Source organism: Lepisosteus platostomus, chromosome 9 (genome assembly GCF_059453375.1).
Source record: "Lepisosteus platostomus isolate fLepPlt1 chromosome 9, fLepPlt1.hap1, whole genome shotgun sequence".
In the NCBI taxonomy this organism is placed as follows: Eukaryota; Metazoa; Chordata; class Actinopteri; order Semionotiformes; family Lepisosteidae; genus Lepisosteus; species Lepisosteus platostomus.
The window spans coordinates 54,707,691-54,724,691 of NC_142619.1; the positions used below are offsets into that span (position 1 = coordinate 54,707,691).

The following is a 17,001-nucleotide window of genomic DNA, read 5'->3' on the forward strand; positions in this document are numbered from 1 at the left end:
TGTCCTTTTTTGCGTTTTTCCTTCTATATTTTACTTGACTTGACTGGCTTCTTTTTTAATTTTTGTATTGACTTTATGTATTAGCGGATATTTCCTAAGTCAGGCTGGATAAGAGCAGCTGGTAATCAAATAATCCTGGACTGTCGTCACTGCAAACAGTGAATGTCCTTCACAGAGCTAAGGGCTATTTGATGAATTAATACATATTTCGCGGTGCCTAGGTAGGTGCTGCATTCAAAGTGCGCCATAATTCCATAGGGAGACAAATTCACCTATCAGAATCGAAGGTTAATATTTTCCTGTCTTTCTGTGTTCTCCCTCCCAAAGTATCTATTGTAGAGTGTCTTGTATCCACAGCCTTCCAATTATGTCCTATTTTATTGCTTTTGATCTGTACACATTTTTTAAAGAGTCAATATTTTTCATCAAAACTTGAAGGCTCAAACTAAAACACTTTTATGGGTGAAATATCAGCAAACATTGCACAGGAAAATCAATAGAATATTTTGTTTGATATGGATTCACCTTGGGTGGCACGATAGCTCAGCGATTGGTGTTACTGCCACACAGCCCTGGGGCTCAGGGTTCTGTTCCTGGTGGTGCTATCTGTGTGGAGTTTGTATTCTCCCGTCTTCATATGGGCTTCCTCTAGTACAAAGTACAAAGACATACTGGTAGGATAATTGGTGTCTGGAAAAATTGGCCCTGGTGTGAGTTTATGCATGATTGTGTCTTTGTGGCTGGTGTCCCCTTGAGGGTGTATCCTGCCTTGAGCCCGTTGAAGGACAGGAGAGACTCAGGCTCCCCTGTGACCCTAAATTGGATGAAGTGGTTAGAAAATGCGTAGATTCACATATGTATTAAGGACAGTACGTGTATTGACATCCCTGAATCTACTGTATGTGGTGGAACCACCTTTGGCAGCCCCTAAAGATGTGAGTCTATCTACTGTAAAACAGATGTCAGCAGATGTTGCCAGTGCACTGTTTTGGGGGCTCACACTGGTTTTTCACCTGGTCTTGCTCTGTCATAAGTGAAGGATATACAGAAAGGAGACCCCAATCCTCAGGAAAGGCTTTCAAAATTCCCCATGGGAGCATGACGGATGGTAATGTTCTTGCTGGGTTTCATCTTTACTGTATCTCATTACAAGTGAGATTCTGACCGTGACCTAAGAGTGACACAACTTCTCGCACACAGTTAGAAATGCGCAGTTGTACTTCACCCAGTAGACTATTCACACTCCTCCTGTGTCTCTCACACAAGAAGTGTAAGTCAGAGGCCGAAAGTGACCTATTTCAAACTGTGTAAATTAACCATGTTCTTGAGGGCTTCAGACACACTAGGACTGCTATAAGTCTATCAGAGTGGCCAAACGCAGTACAGATAAATTAAATCCAATCTGATATGATGCCAGGATGCCAGGCTGACATGGGGACCCAGGGCTGCACTGCACTGTGGTGTGAGAGGTAAAGACGGAGTGTAGATTCACACTTTCATGCACTGCTGAGCGAGATCTGTTTGAGATAGGATTCTGGAATTGAAGAGTAACTGGTTCTGCATGCTCAGTTCAAGAAAGTAGGGAATTAAACATTTCTACATTGATTTTTATTTCTGCAGTACTCTAAATTTAAGAGCTTATATCTTTTTTTGCAGCATAAATCGATGCTTATATTTATTTAAACAACCACACCACTCGAAGAAGGCTCCACAGCCGAAACGCTGAGTTTCCTTTCTTCTCTTTTCAGCATGGAATAAACCTTTAACTTGTTCCTTTGCACATCTTCCTGGGACATTTCTGGTGGAATTGTCTTCCGATTTCATGTGTTTTAATTTTGTTTGTGAATTGTATAGTCCTTACCCAACACTTAGCCCTTTGCCTACTCTGAGAAGCCAGAACCCTGTTTTCTCTGATCCATTGCGGTACAATCTTTCCTCTTTCCTTTCACCAGATCAAGGTGGATTTCTGCAGGCTAATGCAAAGAAGAGGGTGAGATGTTTTAGAGATCAAAAATATTTGCTCTGAGCGAATGTAAGAGCCTGCCATTTTAACCTGTCCGGATTCAGCTTTCTAAGCTCTGAAACGCTCTTTCAGTGTGTCAGTCAGACCGGGTAGTGTATGAGTCTGAAACAACTCCTGTGGAGACAGGAGATTAAAGAAGAGGCAGAGACAGAGAGATTGGAGGGAGAGCTGACCAGGCTTTATTGTTGTTGAGCAGAAAGTCAGGAACAGACAGAGGAGGTAAATGACAGCAGTCCTTGTCACTACAAGACAGAAAGAGACAAGCAGAGATGGAGAGATTCCTATCTGCTGCTGGCCCATATAGACTTTAATTATCTCCCTAATCCCATCACCGCATTGATTGCACAGGTGCACAGGCTGCTGGAATGCCAGAAAACAGCAAACACGGCTCGACAGAAAATAAGTGGTCCTGAGAAGAAAGGAAAACAAGCCCTGGCAGTGAGGAGAAGTATTCAGCTACACGCTCACATGAAAGAAAAAGCTCTTGTTCCTTACAGCTTTGCACAAGAGCCCTAACGTTACAGATCAGGAACAGAGGTCTTCTGGGGTCCGGACTGGGGTACGGTAGACAGTAGCAGTGTCACTACTGGAACTGTGACAGCATGACGGGACTGAATTGATGTATCTAGTGGAAAATGTGGGGGTGGGGTTCAGAGTATAATACAGAGGAAACGTAAAACCTTCCCAGAGTGTTTTTGCAGTATGTCACACAGGATCAGAACCCACGGTTAGAGTCTAGTGCTTGACAAATGTGCCAGTAGATTCTGCCCACCTAGAGGCACCTTCGATCTCGGAGCCTCTCTCACAGATGGCTTCTAGTCACTTAGTCAGGGATGACTGTCGCTCATCGGACTTGCTCAACCCAAGAAGCTTCCCTCTCGCTACAGGCTTGACTGTGTCTCACTGACGATAAGGTAATTCTTAGTAACTCAAACCTGCAAACCTGTTGATCCCTGTCCTGGGCCCTGTTTTCCCCCTCTGTGGTGACCTCTCACCGAGTGTTTCGTGGCTTCTACCCCTACATGAACCCAGACTACAATCACGTAGGAATAAAAAGCCATAGAACACAGCAGGAGACATGCTCCGAGGAAGAGGGGGATGGGCAGCGGATCTGTGAGGCCTCACTGGCCTATAGTGCTCAGCCATCACCTCACCTACCTGAGAGACAAGGGGAGAGAGAGAGAGAAGGACAGGGAGAGGAGGAGGAGTGAAAAAGCGGTTTGCAAGAGCCGGCTCTCAGCAGAAGCTGCCCTGAGAAGACATGACAGAGGTGCAGCTCGGAAATAGTTCCACCAGCTCAGGCTGGCTGTAGAGGTTTGTGCTCCGAAGCAAATGAAGTTCGTTTGTTTTTTTTTGGGGGGGAGGAAGTGACAAGAAAAACAAACGAAGTATGAAATCTGACAAGGGACAGCACAGACATGGAAAATTGATTTTTTTTTTCCTCCCTCTGGACTGAGCTTTGTGCAGCGTTTGAATCGGGCACGCCTGACATTTTGATTTTTGAGTTTCTGAATGAGTCCCAGCACTTTTAATGGTCTATGGAAGTAAATAAAGTACTAAGAACTGTGCGGTTTAAAATGCGAATCGAGTTCGGATCAAACACATTTGACTATAATCTGCAATGCTGAACGCTCATTCCTCTGAATCTTGGACATTAATGCCTGAGAGATGAGATAATAAAAAAAAACCCCAAAAGAATTCATAAACTTGCTTCCCATCCAATTATTTTGACATTGCAGAGACAAATTTTGAGCCCATCTCCGTCTGAGCGCCGGAATCAGTTCTTCTCTAATTCAGGAGGGGGCATCCTTGACAAAGGGAGGCAAATCATTCTGGTCTGTCACCGGAGATGATTTTTCCAGTTTCCATCAGGATATCTGAATGTCTTTCAGACTGGGAAGGGATGGAAGGGGGGGACGAGGCGGGCGACGCTCAGGAGGGTCGGGAAGAGGGAGCGAGTACCTGCCAGAGCCACTTCTCCACCAGCCCCTGGGCCTCCGAGGGCACGATCCTGCGGGCCAGAGCCACCCTCTCGCCCCGCGCCGACTCCAGGTAGGACAGCAAGGCAGGGGGCGGGCCCGGCGGGGAGAAGCCCAGCCGCGCCACGCCCGGGAAGATCCTGCGCAGGTGGGGCTCGACGCGCCGGGGGTCCCGCGTCTCGGACAGGATCTCCAGCAGCTCCTCGTTGGACAGGAAGAAGAACCTGGGAGGAGCAGACGGGAGCGCGGGAGAGGGTCACGCCACGCGCTTCCTCTTGGGGTACCCTCACGTGGCCTCAGGCCCCAGTTTTGCCACACCCCCAAAAACGGATTTATCACCCGCAGCAGCTCCTCGTTGGACAGGAAGAAGAACCTGGGAGGAGCAGACGGGAGCGCGGGAGAGGGTCACGCCACGCGCTTCCTCTTGGGGTACCCTCACGTGGCCTCAGGCCCCAGTTTTGCCACACCCCAAAAACGGATTTATCACCCGCAGCAGCACCACGCCAGGCCGTCAGCACAATCTGTAGCTGCCTGCCAGCGCTTTTTAAAAAACGTTTCACCGGCAAGCCTCGGAGCCTTGGGTATAACGGCTGGGAAATGTTTTAGCAAATAAAACGATGGTGTCAGAATTAAAAACAGGAGGCAATATACAGTAGAGTTCAACTGAGAGAAAAAAAATGAGTTAAGAACAAAATTAACTTGAATATGTAAGAAAGATACCAATATGTCTATGTTACTGTATTGCAGTTGCTGTAATTATGATGGTGACGATGAAAGGTGTGGAACCTTGGAAAAAAGAGCCTCTTCCTCTCCAGATAGTCGCTCAGTCCTTTCTGAATTTCTTCGAGCATGTCCTGGGCCTGCCGCAGTCTGTCCAGCAGGGGGCGCTGGGAGAGAAGCTTCAGTACGTCACCCTCCTGCTCTGAATCGTGCATCAGCTCTCTCCTGACAGGACACACAGAACAGAGCAGTCGGCCTGACTTCTTCTTCTCTCACACACACACACACATATATTGCATTGAAAAACAGTCCTCTCCCGCAGTAGAGACAGAAACTGTAGAGCCCAAGAGGTTTGGACACTTACAGCTCCTGGAAGGTTACTAGTTTTTACTTTCCATTCGAGCCATGACTAATCAATCAGGTTGACTTTTTAATCCAAAGCAGTTTACATTTGCACCCATTTATACAGGTAAGTCATTTTACTGGATAAGCTTCTTGCTCAAGGGTACCACAGCTGTGTCTCACCTTGAATTTGAACCCACAACCTCCCAGTTACAAGTACAGAACCCTAACCCATGCCCCACACCGCACTCTTAAGCAACTACTTTATTACCAGCAAAACAAAAAAGACAAAAACAAAAAAACAAAGCCTTTTTTTTAAACCCAGGTCAGCAATTTGCATGACTACTTTGTACTGAATCAAATGTTTCAAATGGTGGAGAATGTGTAACTCCAATGAAAATGTCTCGCTGGGATGAGCGCTGTTAGACGGAGCTGTACATCTGAGGTTTATGACATCTTTCACGCCTCAAGCAAACACTTGAAACTGTCACAGTGCCCTCTGTCACAGACAGCTGAGCTCCAGTCATTCACACAGTTCTCCTAATGCACTGCCCACACTGTGACCCCTCAGTCTGTGCGCAAGCCCTGAGAAACTCTCATGAATCAAGCCCAGCGCTCAGCTCTGTATGGAAATGAGCTTATGCAAGTTTAATAATGCACTTTCAGAGGGTTTTAAATGTGACAAGTCTAGAAGCTAAATATTAAATAACGGAACCTCAGAGCCTGGCAGCAGCTGGGAAAACAAATTTCAGTTTGGCACAGGAGGATGGTATTTAAATTCAAGTCCTCTCTGCACAAGACAAAGAGAACAGACTGAGAGATAGGGGGCAACGGGGAGTCTAAAGGAATATTATCACCCTGCAGGGATAAGTGCTGTTTTTTTCCCCATATAATGAAGATGTGTTTCCACTATTTATTCTGTTTTCGCTTTGTAACCTTAAAGTATATTTAAATGTATTAGTTGTTTTTATAAAGGCATAGGGGGATCAGAGGGCTGACCGACAGTGCAAGCTGAAAGGTAATGAGACAGACATGTACAGGGATAAGCAGCATAGATTTAGAAAAGGTAGGTCTTTGCTTAATTAACATTAGAGCTCTTTTAACATGGATCAGCAGTAATGGACACGCATGGAGCATGTTATAGTATATTTGGGCTTTAGAGGGCTTTTGATGCATTTTCTCATTAAAGATTTACTATCAAACTAAGAGATCGTAAGCATTTGGGAGAATGTGTTTGGATCGAGAGTTGGTGAACTGGCGTGATGCAATAAGTGGAGTACCTCAGGGATCTATGTTAGGACCACTGCTCTTCCTGGTTTGTTTAAACAATCTAGAATCTAGTATACAGTAGTTAATGAGTTATGTTTTTTAGATGATACCAAAATAGGGGGATTAGCAAAGACCGCAGAGGTTTCAAAAGAAATTCAAAAGGATTTAGATCAGATGGAAAACTGGGCAAACACCAGGCAGATGGGCAGATGATGTTTAAAATAGATGTTCAGAGTATTACATGCAGGTAGCAAACACATAACCTACAACTATAGAGTGGGCAGCACTGAGCTTGAAGCAGATGGCTATGAAAAAGACTGAGATGTTTATATTGATACATTATGTATGTCTTTTATATACCCTAGGGAAACAATAAAAAAGGGAATCAGGATGTAAGGATATATAGCTGAAAGTGCAAAGTTTAAATCCAGAGGCATTATGTTAAAATTGTATGATCCACACGTAAGACCTCATTTTGAATATTTTGGTCTCATTGGCAGAATATTGGTCTCCATATGGCAAGACAGAAATTGCTATCCTAGAATCTGTCCAACAGAAAAGAGTACTCTGACAGATTAAAAGAATTAAATTCATCACGTTTTGAATCGGGAACATTACGAGCAGACATAATTCAATCCTTTAAGTCCCCAAAGTCAACCTACTGAACTTTTTCATTAACAGCAGTAAAACACAAATCACAGGACATAAATGAAAACTAATGGGAAGCATGAACAGGAAGTGCTACCATTCCCAAAGGGTGATGGGTGTCAGGAACATGCTGTCGACAGTGATACCATCGCTTCTTTCAAGACGTGGCTGGATGAGTTTGTACCAGAAAACAAATGAGTAAGAGGGACCAAAATGCCTCTTTTCATGGTCTTATAATTGTATAGATCATTACAAATAATCTATACAAGGATGGACCGGTGGCACTGTGGCTAGGGATCAATGCCTGTGGCTGGAAGGTTGCCGGCTCAAATCCCGCAGCTGGCAGAGGAATCCTACTCCGTTGGGCCCCTGAGCGAGAACCTTAACCCCAGCTGCTCCAGGGGTGCTGTATTAATGGCTGACCCTGTGCTCTGACCTAAAGCCTCTCTCCCTGTCTGTGTGTCTGTGTCTAATGGAGAGCAAGCTGGGGTATGCGAAAAGACAAATTCCTAATGCAAGCAAGTGTATATGGCTAATAAAGTGATCTTATCCTATCTTAAATAGTCAAATATTCTGACCAATTCCACTGAACTAGAACAGCCAGAGCTTTATTTAAGTATGCAAATCGATTTTCAGCCCGTCGGAAAAGGAACAGTGTCAGTTGTGCTAAGATCTTGCAATACGGCAGATTAGAAAGACTGCTGTTCAAACACCTCGGCTCTGCAGTCTGGGACAGAAATCCAGGAAGGCAAGAAGCATTACCAGGTTCTGTCCACAGCCTGGAAAAGTACTCCTTGGCTGGGCATCTGCTCTCGGAGGTCGGGGGAGCTGAAGATGGGCTCCAGGTACAGCCAACCAGTCTGCACCTGCACCCAGCTGTCCAAAACATCCTGCAGCAGCCTCTGGGAGGACAGACAGGAGAGGCGGAGGAGAGGGAGGAAGGCAGAGGAAGATGGGGGACAGGGTTTGGAGAAGGGGGAGACAGAGGGGAGAGAGGCAGTGCAGGATGCACACAGAGGGCCAGAGATGTCCCAGAGAGAAAAGTGGAGGGGGAGAGGTATGCAAAATATTACAGGTCCAAGCCTAGCACTGTACCTGACTGCGAAGTTTGATCACAGATGGTTTCACCTTAAAAAAAAAGTTTAGAAAATATAGCCAGATCACATTTGGAGATAAAAACACTAGGCAGTTTTGCAGTGCTGAGAAAGGGCTTGAAATGCTTGGGGTTTTTATGCAACAAATCATGATGTAACACCTCCTCTTTATTTCACGCTACTCAGAGACACCTGCTGAGCAAAGCAAAGTGCATTTGCCTATTTGTGAATGATCCTTAAAGATCCGAGCTCCAGGCGGCGAGGAGCGGCACGAGACACAGGGGATTGGAGAACCCACACAAGAAAACTGAGCTGGAAGAGATGACGCTTTTAAAGATGGTGGCCCTCACAGCTGGACCGGGGGGCGGGCAGTGCAGTGAGAGTCAGACAGGCGGACCCCAGGGAGACAGAGTGCGTACCAGCTGGCTCTCCCACTCCAGGAGCTGGCCGAGGAAGGGTCCGATGAAAGGGGAGCCCTTCATGGCACTGGTCTTCACTAGCTGGTCTTCCAGCAGGGTCTGGGCAGCAAGGAGAGGGACGGGTCAGACAGACATTCACACACACACACACACACAAGCCCAGGACAGAGGGCCAGGCGGGGAGAGAGACAGGGGGACGGAGACCCGCTGTGTGTACCTGCACGTCGTCCACTGCCGCCAGCACGCTCGTCCCGCTCTCTCGGTAGGGCACCAGCGTGAGGCGGACCGGCTGCCACTCCTGGGCCATGCCCCCCAGTGCTTCCTCCAGTGCCAGCTGACTCCCCGCCTGCGTGCCCACCTCGCTGAGGGCCTCCAGGTGGCGCTCCAGTCCCTGGCCCAGCAGCTCACCCAGCGGCACGCTTTCTCGGGGCGCCAGGGTCACCCCCACCTGCCCGGGGGCAAAGGCGGCATCAGTATTGCGCCTTAAGCTGTCGTGGCCTGTCACAGTACTGTCCCGGGCATCGCACTCAGGTATGCGGTATGCCAGAAGCTAACGTAATCAAAAAGTCTACATTTCATCCTAGTACACGATGGTGACTTTTATAGAAACAGCTCCAAGAATCCTCTGTCAAACGCAGAGCTGTCACTGAGTGACATGTTTCACCACTGGAATTGGCAGGGGTATCAAATTTTGATTCTGGCAAGAGCCGACCAAACAACTACCACATTCTAAGCAGGTTCTAGCTGGGACTGAGACAATAAAGTACACTTTCTCTCTCTCTTGCTTTGTCTCTCCCCCTAAGCACACACACACAGACACACACTGCCTATATCAAGCTACCATCTCATTACACCTCACAGGCCACTGTCACTCTGCTCTTAAATGCCACCATTAAGAATGCGGCGAATTCTCTGACACTGAGGTCTCTGCGAATGTCATTCTGCAATTCCAATTCTAAATGTCAATTTGAGAATTCTAATAGTCTATTCTAATTTTAACAATGCATATTCTAATTCTAATAATAATCCATTCTACATGAGCGTCAGTGCCTGTCAGCAGGGGCAGCTCTGTTCAATGTGTGCCATTAACTGTCACTAAATCAAACTGCCTTTTGTATATTTCTTCTCTCAGGAAGCTGTGTGACTGAATAATGCAGCATACATTTCAATCTAAAGGATGTGAAAAACCTCACGCTGAACAATACCAGATTATTATCCTTAAGAGACCAGGGCCATGTACTGCTACAAAAAGCACTAGAAGAAAACTACAGACAAATACATCCCTAACAAAACCTATCGCTAATTTATTACCGTTTCTTTGTTAAATGCACTTGGCAATCATTTGACTAGTCAGTTTCACTTCCTCCTGGTGGCGTAGGGCTGTTCTAGTGCATTATGCAATTTGAGAAACAGAGCTTCAACACCCTCTGACACACTGTAAAAGTCTTACAGAGCCAAAGACAGAAGAATTGGAATCCCCTGTTTTAAAACTGTGAATTCTCAAACAGATATCCGAGGCAAGACTTGCAGACCAGTGGAGATATTGAGACAAGTCTCTTGAAAATCTTGAATCTCTTGAAACTGGAGTCTTTCTATATCATGCTGTGTATACAGCATTCCAGAGTTGGTGCAATAATAATAATAATAATAATAATATTAATAATAATAATCTATTCCAGTTAGCACTTTTTAAAGTTGCATCTCAAAGCAGTTAGACAAAGAAACTGCTTTGTCTAAAGAAACAGTTAAAGGGACAGCATGTACTAAGGCAAGTGGTTGGAAGTGCAGCAGAAGTTAGAAAAAGGAGCACACAGAGACACTAATTTACTAAAAGCCATTGTGAAAAGAGATGTCTTGAGTCCGGATTTAAATGAACTCATGGTGGGTGAGTCTCTGAAAACCGTGCGGACAAAATTCCAGAGTCAGACGAATGAAGCATGCGAGGTGGGGAGTAGACAGGCAATAAGTCAGACGGGTACTGAGGTAGTTCAGGTGGGGAGCTGCGTCAGCATGCGTAGGCTGCAAAGGAAAAAAGTAATCCGTTTATTCCAGGCTGAAAAGAGAAGAAAAGAAACACAACAAGAAGGCCCCACAGCCGAAACGTTGTGTTTCCTTTCTTCTCTTTTCAGCCCGGAATAAACCTGTTACAGGTACTGAGGTGCCAAGCCATGTGGAGCAGTTCAGGTGAGCACGAGGATTTTGAAGTGGACTTGAAACCTGAGAGGAAGCCAGTATAAGGATTCCAAGACAGGTGCACTGTAATCGCCTGCATGCGACAAGGTCAGGATTCTGCCTGCCGAAGTCAGAACATATCGGAGTTTTCTCAGCCTGGATTTAGTTACCCTAGTGAGCAGGTCATTGCAGTAATCAATTCTAGAAAAGACAGGTGCGCTGATCAGCTTTTCTAGGGAAAATGTCCCAAACCCACTCTCTACCCACTGTTTCTAAGAGGCATAACTGCGGCTCCAGTCTGTAATGGCTGAGAGGCTACGGCTGATGTTTGTGATGACAGAGAATCAACACTTCTTCGCTGATTCTACAATAATCTGTTACTCCAAAAATGAGAATTAGTTTGTTTAAAAATAAAAGAGCTGTAAAGAACAACTGTCACAGCAGCATCTTTGCTCTAAAACTTCACAGGGCTAATCCATGGGAGTCTATATTCTTAATAGGGGTTCTATTTAATTGCTAGGCTTTTCTTTGTAAAAAAAAAAAGGGAGTAAAATTAGCATTGTACTAAATGCTTTGTTAATATGGTCCTTAAGTCTTTTAAAAACGATTTTTTTGCTCCTAATGAAAGTGGGGTTTGCTAAGCAGAGTAATTAGAACAGAAGCGCCCGGTGTATTGATCGATATCCTGCGAAGAATTATTGCTGCTGCTGGCAGCCCTCCCAGTGACAGAGGCCCTGACTGCGCCCCCTCCCCCCCCCGATCTGATCACGTTGAGTTAACATTTCAAAGCTGCTAATTAAGGCATTGATTTCAGATCACAGCCGGAGAGGATCTGATTGAGTCTGGCAGCTCGCTCGCCTGCGCCCGCCACGCTAAGGCTTCTGCGCCGTTCATTAAGAACCCGTCATATTAAAAAATTATTTTCCGCAGACAGCTCTCTGCATGCTAATGGGCTTTTTATTACATTCCGAGAAGAAGAAGGGACTAAAGAGCGGGGCTTCAAAAAACGAAGGCTGCGAAAAAGCCATATCTTTTATTTCAAGTCCTGTCTCGAACACGGCAAGTTAATTGAAAGAGAATTTTGATGCTTTCTGAAGCTCAGCCCACGCTGGTGGAGGCTGAGCCCAGCTGGCGTCCCACCCCCTCCCCCACCGGCTGTGGGGAAGGTGGGGGGGGGCGACGGCAGATGGAATGGGGTCACCGCAGCTCCTCCGGGGGCAGCAGGACAGGTCTCGGGATTCCAATAGGAAACACATGCGCTCCACACAAGTCTGGAAGGGCTTCCTGCTCTTGATGACTCTGGAGTCACTCAAAGCCCACGTGGAGGATCGCCCAAGACCAGCCTCTGAACTGCTCGCGTCACAAAGCTTGATTCACAGCTCTGGGTTGTAAAAGCGCACACAGGCGTCATTCAGGACTGCCTGCGACTTCTGGAAGCGTCAGGACTGGGCTGTGGCAGAGCGAGGCCTGTCTGTCTCTCTCTGGGGCTGAGCTCTTCTTCACAGAATCCGTGCTTGGCCGCGATGAGGGGAGGTAGCCCTGCTGACCCTGCCGATCAGCAATACATCTTTTCATATGGCCGAGCTCTGGCACAGCTCGGCCAGCGGAGGACTGAGGAGCTGAGTGCTCGTGTCCTGCTGTGGAGTCTTCTCTGGACGGTGGGGACTTGAAGAACACGGTGGACGCCTGCTTATTTAATTCGCCTTTGGGCTTCCGGCGAACTACTGTGCATCACATGAACCTACTCCACATATATATGTGGCCTCCTTGTCTTTTGTTAATGTCTAAAAAAAGAAGCAGATAACTGAGAGAAAAAACAGCTCATATGACTAATAAATGTTAGCCATCTGGCAATCTAAAAATAATTAAATCCGTAGTGTGGGCACAGCTGTTCTAACGGTGCCATTAACACCTTTTAGTGAACTGAAAAAAATGTGCAATATTTTTTGATTAATTAATGGTCAGTAAACAAGACCAGATTGTAGGTGGATCTGAAATGATACATCAATATAAATAGCCCAGTCAGTAGGCCTATATACATTATCCAACTTTCTTTAAAACCGTATGGCGTTTTTTTGTAAAAAGTCTGTTTTTGTTCTCATCAGTTTGTCACTTTGTGTGTGTGTCGGCGTCTACACAAGGCGGCCCTGGGATGGAAAACTGTCAGATAAGGAGGCACAGATCCGCTGACCGCCCCCAGGCCAGGCAGTTCTGCTTCCCCTCTTCCCAGAGGTGTGGGCAGAGACAGGAGACACAAGTCAATTCACACTCCCCCCAGCTCCCCAGGACTGTCCATACTGGACAGCCTACAGAAAACCAGCAACTTCCTGAGGAGCTGAGAACTCCAAAGGTCGATGTAGGAATATCAGCGGATCTATTAAAGCTTTGATTCAGAGGACGGGAGCTCAGCTGCCCAGGACTCTGGAGAAGAACAAATGCTCACACGGTGTCTCAAAGCATAAACTGGGATAAAGCCAGAGTTCACCATCTCCAGCAACCTGCTGCACAGAGTGACATGTCGCGTAAATTGGGCTTCAAGGTCATCTTTAGGAGGAACTCCAAGTCTACTGACCATTCGGCATCCCTGGTTTGAAAACCTGACGCCCAGAAGGGAGGTTGGTCAGCCCCCCCCTGTTTTTCCCCTGAAGGCATATCTCTGTTTTCTCTGACTGTGGAATCTCTCTGAGCCACCTCACCCCTGAGGACAAAATCACTTTTCTAGTGAACTGAAGCCCTACTGTACCCTGCTCTTCAACAGTCTGCACCGACCTTCCCCTTTCCTTTCTGCTTTTTCTCAAACACATAGTCCAGTGTTTCTGCTGCCACTCAGTTCACCTAATCTCCTTCTTCCTTCCTTAATGCTACTCCCAGCTCTGCAGTCAGTGCTTCTATCATCCTCTTCTTCACCGACACTCTCCCAGCTCTGCAGTCAGTGCTTCTATCATCCTCTTCTTCACCGACCCTCTCCCAGCTCTGCAGTCAGTCTCCCTTTTCTTCACCAACCCTCTCCCAGCTCTGCAGTCAGTGCTTCTATCATCCTCTTCTTCACCGACCCTCTCCCAGCTCTGCAGTCAGTGCTTCTATCATCCTCTTCTTCACCGACCCTCTCCCAGCTCTGCAGTCAGTCTCCCTCTTCTTCACCAACCCTCTCCCAGCTCTGCAGTCAGTGCTTCTATCATCCTCTTCTTCACCGACCCTCTCCCAGCTCTGCAGTCAGTGCTTCTATCATCCTCTTCTTCACCAACCCTCTCCCAGCTCTGCAGTCAGTCTCCCTCTTCTTCACCGACCCTCTCCCAGCTCTGCAGTCAGTGCTTCTGTCTTCTGTCTTCCTCACCTTCTCTGACCCTTTCCCAGCCCCTGTGCTCCTTGCAATCTCACAGCAATGTAAACAGGCTCTAATTGCAGTTTAGTGTTGCTCCAGTGGCACTGTAAGTCAGCTGAAGATTGGAATGAATGGAAGGTGAGATTCTGCACAGTTCATAACTAACAGGGCTGCAAATTGCTCCCTGGGTGTCCTCCAGTGAAGGAGAGAGGATGGCTGGCAGGGCTTTATGTGTTGAAAATAAACTCCAGGAGAAGGTCATTAAAGCTCAGTTAGAAAAAAAACGTTTAATAAGAGTAAAATTCCCTAATTAGTCTGCAGTGCATAATTTGTGCAGAGAAGCAAGGACACATCACACAGGTTTGCTAATGAGCAGACAAACCCTGTGTTTTTAAAATAAAGCCTTTTATGCAGGTGGCTGTCATTACCATTACAGTGACCTAGGGCAGTGTTTCCTCTACTCTGCCAGCTTGGCATTGCCATTTTAAACTATAAAAAGTACCACCTGCAGATTTTTCATGCGTAAGCAAACAGACCACACATTAGAAGTCATCGCAAACTTAAGTGTTTATAACATATTGTCTACATAGGTAATTTACACTAACTATGCCTACATTAACAGCGCAGTACTTAGTAAGAAGCCAGATCATTCAACACTGCACTCATTCAGACTCACTGAAGGTGCTTTTTATCTTTGTAACATTGTGGGTATCCACACAGATACAGATGCTAAAATCTCAGGCTTGACCCCCTGATTCCTTACCTGAATACTCAGGGTGATTTCAGGATCTGGCTGACATATTTGTGAGGTTGGTAAGGAGGAAGCATAAGCATTACTGATTTACTGTCAGAGTTCAGATGTAAAATGTGCTGCGCCCACTTTTTAACCTCATCTACCCAGCCTGAGAAGGTGGAGAGTGCACGATTAATATTAGGTTTTGTGCACCATAAATTTGGATCTCATTAAGATAGATATGAAAGGTGATGCCATGCCTATAAAGAATGACAACACACAAAAACAAAATGGGACCAGGAACAGAGCCCTGTGGAATGCCAGATGTGACTAACTTTACTAAGGAGTGACAAAGCCCAGTTTGACAGTAAGAGCAATAACCCTCTCTCATCTGTTCAGCAAGATGGTATGATTAACTGGTTAACAGTATCAATGAAATACTGAGGTCTGGAAGGACAAGGCTAGTTAAAAACTGTGAGTCAACAGTCATATCCAGATCATAAGTAACCCTAAGAAGAACTATTTCTGTACAGTGCAGTTTTAAACCCAGACTGAAATGACTCAAATGTCTTTACTGCAGATGGGTGAGCTTGTAACTGAACCACAGAAGTCCACTCTAGAACCTTTATCAAGATATTTATTAGATATTGGTTGAAAATCACAGAGCAGATTGGTGTTTAAGTTATGATTACAGGGAGGTAATTACAGGGAGTTAAAAATTGAGGACCAAGGGAATAATTCCAGACATAAATGATTCTTTGATAACATGCCTTAAAATGGACATAACACATAAATTAAGTTGCTACTTAGTTAATTTGTTCCCATGGCATTAATGTTTATGAAGATGTAGCTAAAATGTGTCTAATCTCCTGAGCTGGTGCTCTGGTGTTAAAAGATTGCCACCTTCACAAAATTATTACATTCATTAAAAATGTCCTTAACACACTTATGAAATACAATTTCTATGACACTTTGATTTTGCAAAAATCTATGATGTACTTTAAGCTGCAAACTTCAGAGCAGCACTTTCATGTTATTAAAGAGTTTAGGCCTATCGGTAAACATCATAAATAATGGATAGTAAGTTAATTCAAAAACGTGAAAGTTGCATTGCTGGTGTGGAAGTTTTAAATTAAACTGAGAAATGGGGTCACAAAAGTTATTAGGAATGTATTGGAATATACGTTTCATATAAATACAGTGTGTCAAATACTGTATAACAGATTCTTTTCTCTTCTTCTCACTTTGTTTAACAATGTAAGTTCTTGCATTCAGGCAGAAGTGTAGCAGGACTGTTTTCCTGTGTGCTGCTTTCGCGATCTGGTCTCTTTTTCTGCTGGTGGACTTGGGCTGGTGTCTCATTTTGTTGCTTTTCATCCATTTTATTTCAATCTCGGGGGGTGGGGGCTTGTTTGCATGATCTCTGTCCCACTTGAAGATTTCCTTCAGGGGACACCTACTTCCACTTTACATCTTGAAGTCCAATCACTGCTCTGAATGCCAGTTCTGTCGGGGATCTGACTGTTTTGCTCTCTGTATACTGACATTTGGATCCCTGCAATCTGGTGGAAGGCCTGCTGCAGCTGACTGGGCCAGTTACAAGATGTTAACACATGAGGCAACATGGTTTGCACTGCAGGTAAAGAAACAGTTTTACCTCTACTGCGTGTGCATGCCCAATCAGGACCATCCTCACTTTAATACCACCCCGAGTTCCAGTGCTCCGTGTTATTACATCATCTCGGGGAGAAGTGGTGGCTCTGTGGCTAAGGATCTGCACCTGTGGCTGGAAGGTTGCTGGTTCAAATCCCGCAGCTGGTAGAGGAATCCTACTCCGTTGGGCCCCTGAGCAAGGCCCTTAACCCCAACTGCACCAGGGGTGCTGTACAATGGCTGACCCTGAGCTCTGACCCCAAGCTTCTCTCCTTGTCTGTGTGTCTCATGGAGAGCAAGCTGGGGTATGTGAAAATTCCTAAAGCAAGAAACTGTATAGGGCTTATAAAGTGATGTCATGTTATGTTTGTAAGATATTAGAAATAACAGAAGGCTTGCACTTTTTGCACTTTCTGATAAGGTGTTGATGCAGAAGGTTGCGTAGCAAATACTGCACAGAGAACTGGCTCATTTTTTTCACAGCCCCAGGTAAACCCAAATGCCAAATTGCTGGGGTCATATCTACAGTGGGAGTGGGGAGGTTGGCATCAGGCTTTCTCACTGAGGGCTGGCTTTGAGCCTCATCTCTCTGTACCTCTGGACAGAGATAGTCTATTTATCTTATAT

The 17,001-nt window shown here is 45.7% G+C and overlaps 1 protein-coding gene across 5 annotated transcripts in view; it reads right to left on the reverse strand.

The window, feature by feature from the left end:
• Positions 1-17,001, reverse strand: part of LOC148655268 (dynein axonemal heavy chain 3-like) — a 237,770-nt gene that overhangs the window by 70,460 nt on the left and 150,309 nt on the right. For all 5 annotated transcript variants that reach the window (XM_088645659.1, XM_088645658.1, XM_088645657.1 and 2 more), the window contains 5 exons: positions 8,712-8,942; positions 8,495-8,593; positions 7,744-7,883; positions 4,789-4,947; positions 3,986-4,226 (listed from right to left, as the gene is read on the reverse strand). In XM_088645659.1, coding sequence (XP_088501785.1) covers positions 3,986-4,226; positions 4,789-4,947; positions 7,744-7,883; positions 8,495-8,593; positions 8,712-8,942 — 870 coding nt within the window. The remainder of the gene's footprint in view (positions 1-3,985; positions 4,227-4,788; positions 4,948-7,743; positions 7,884-8,494; positions 8,594-8,711; positions 8,943-17,001) is intronic.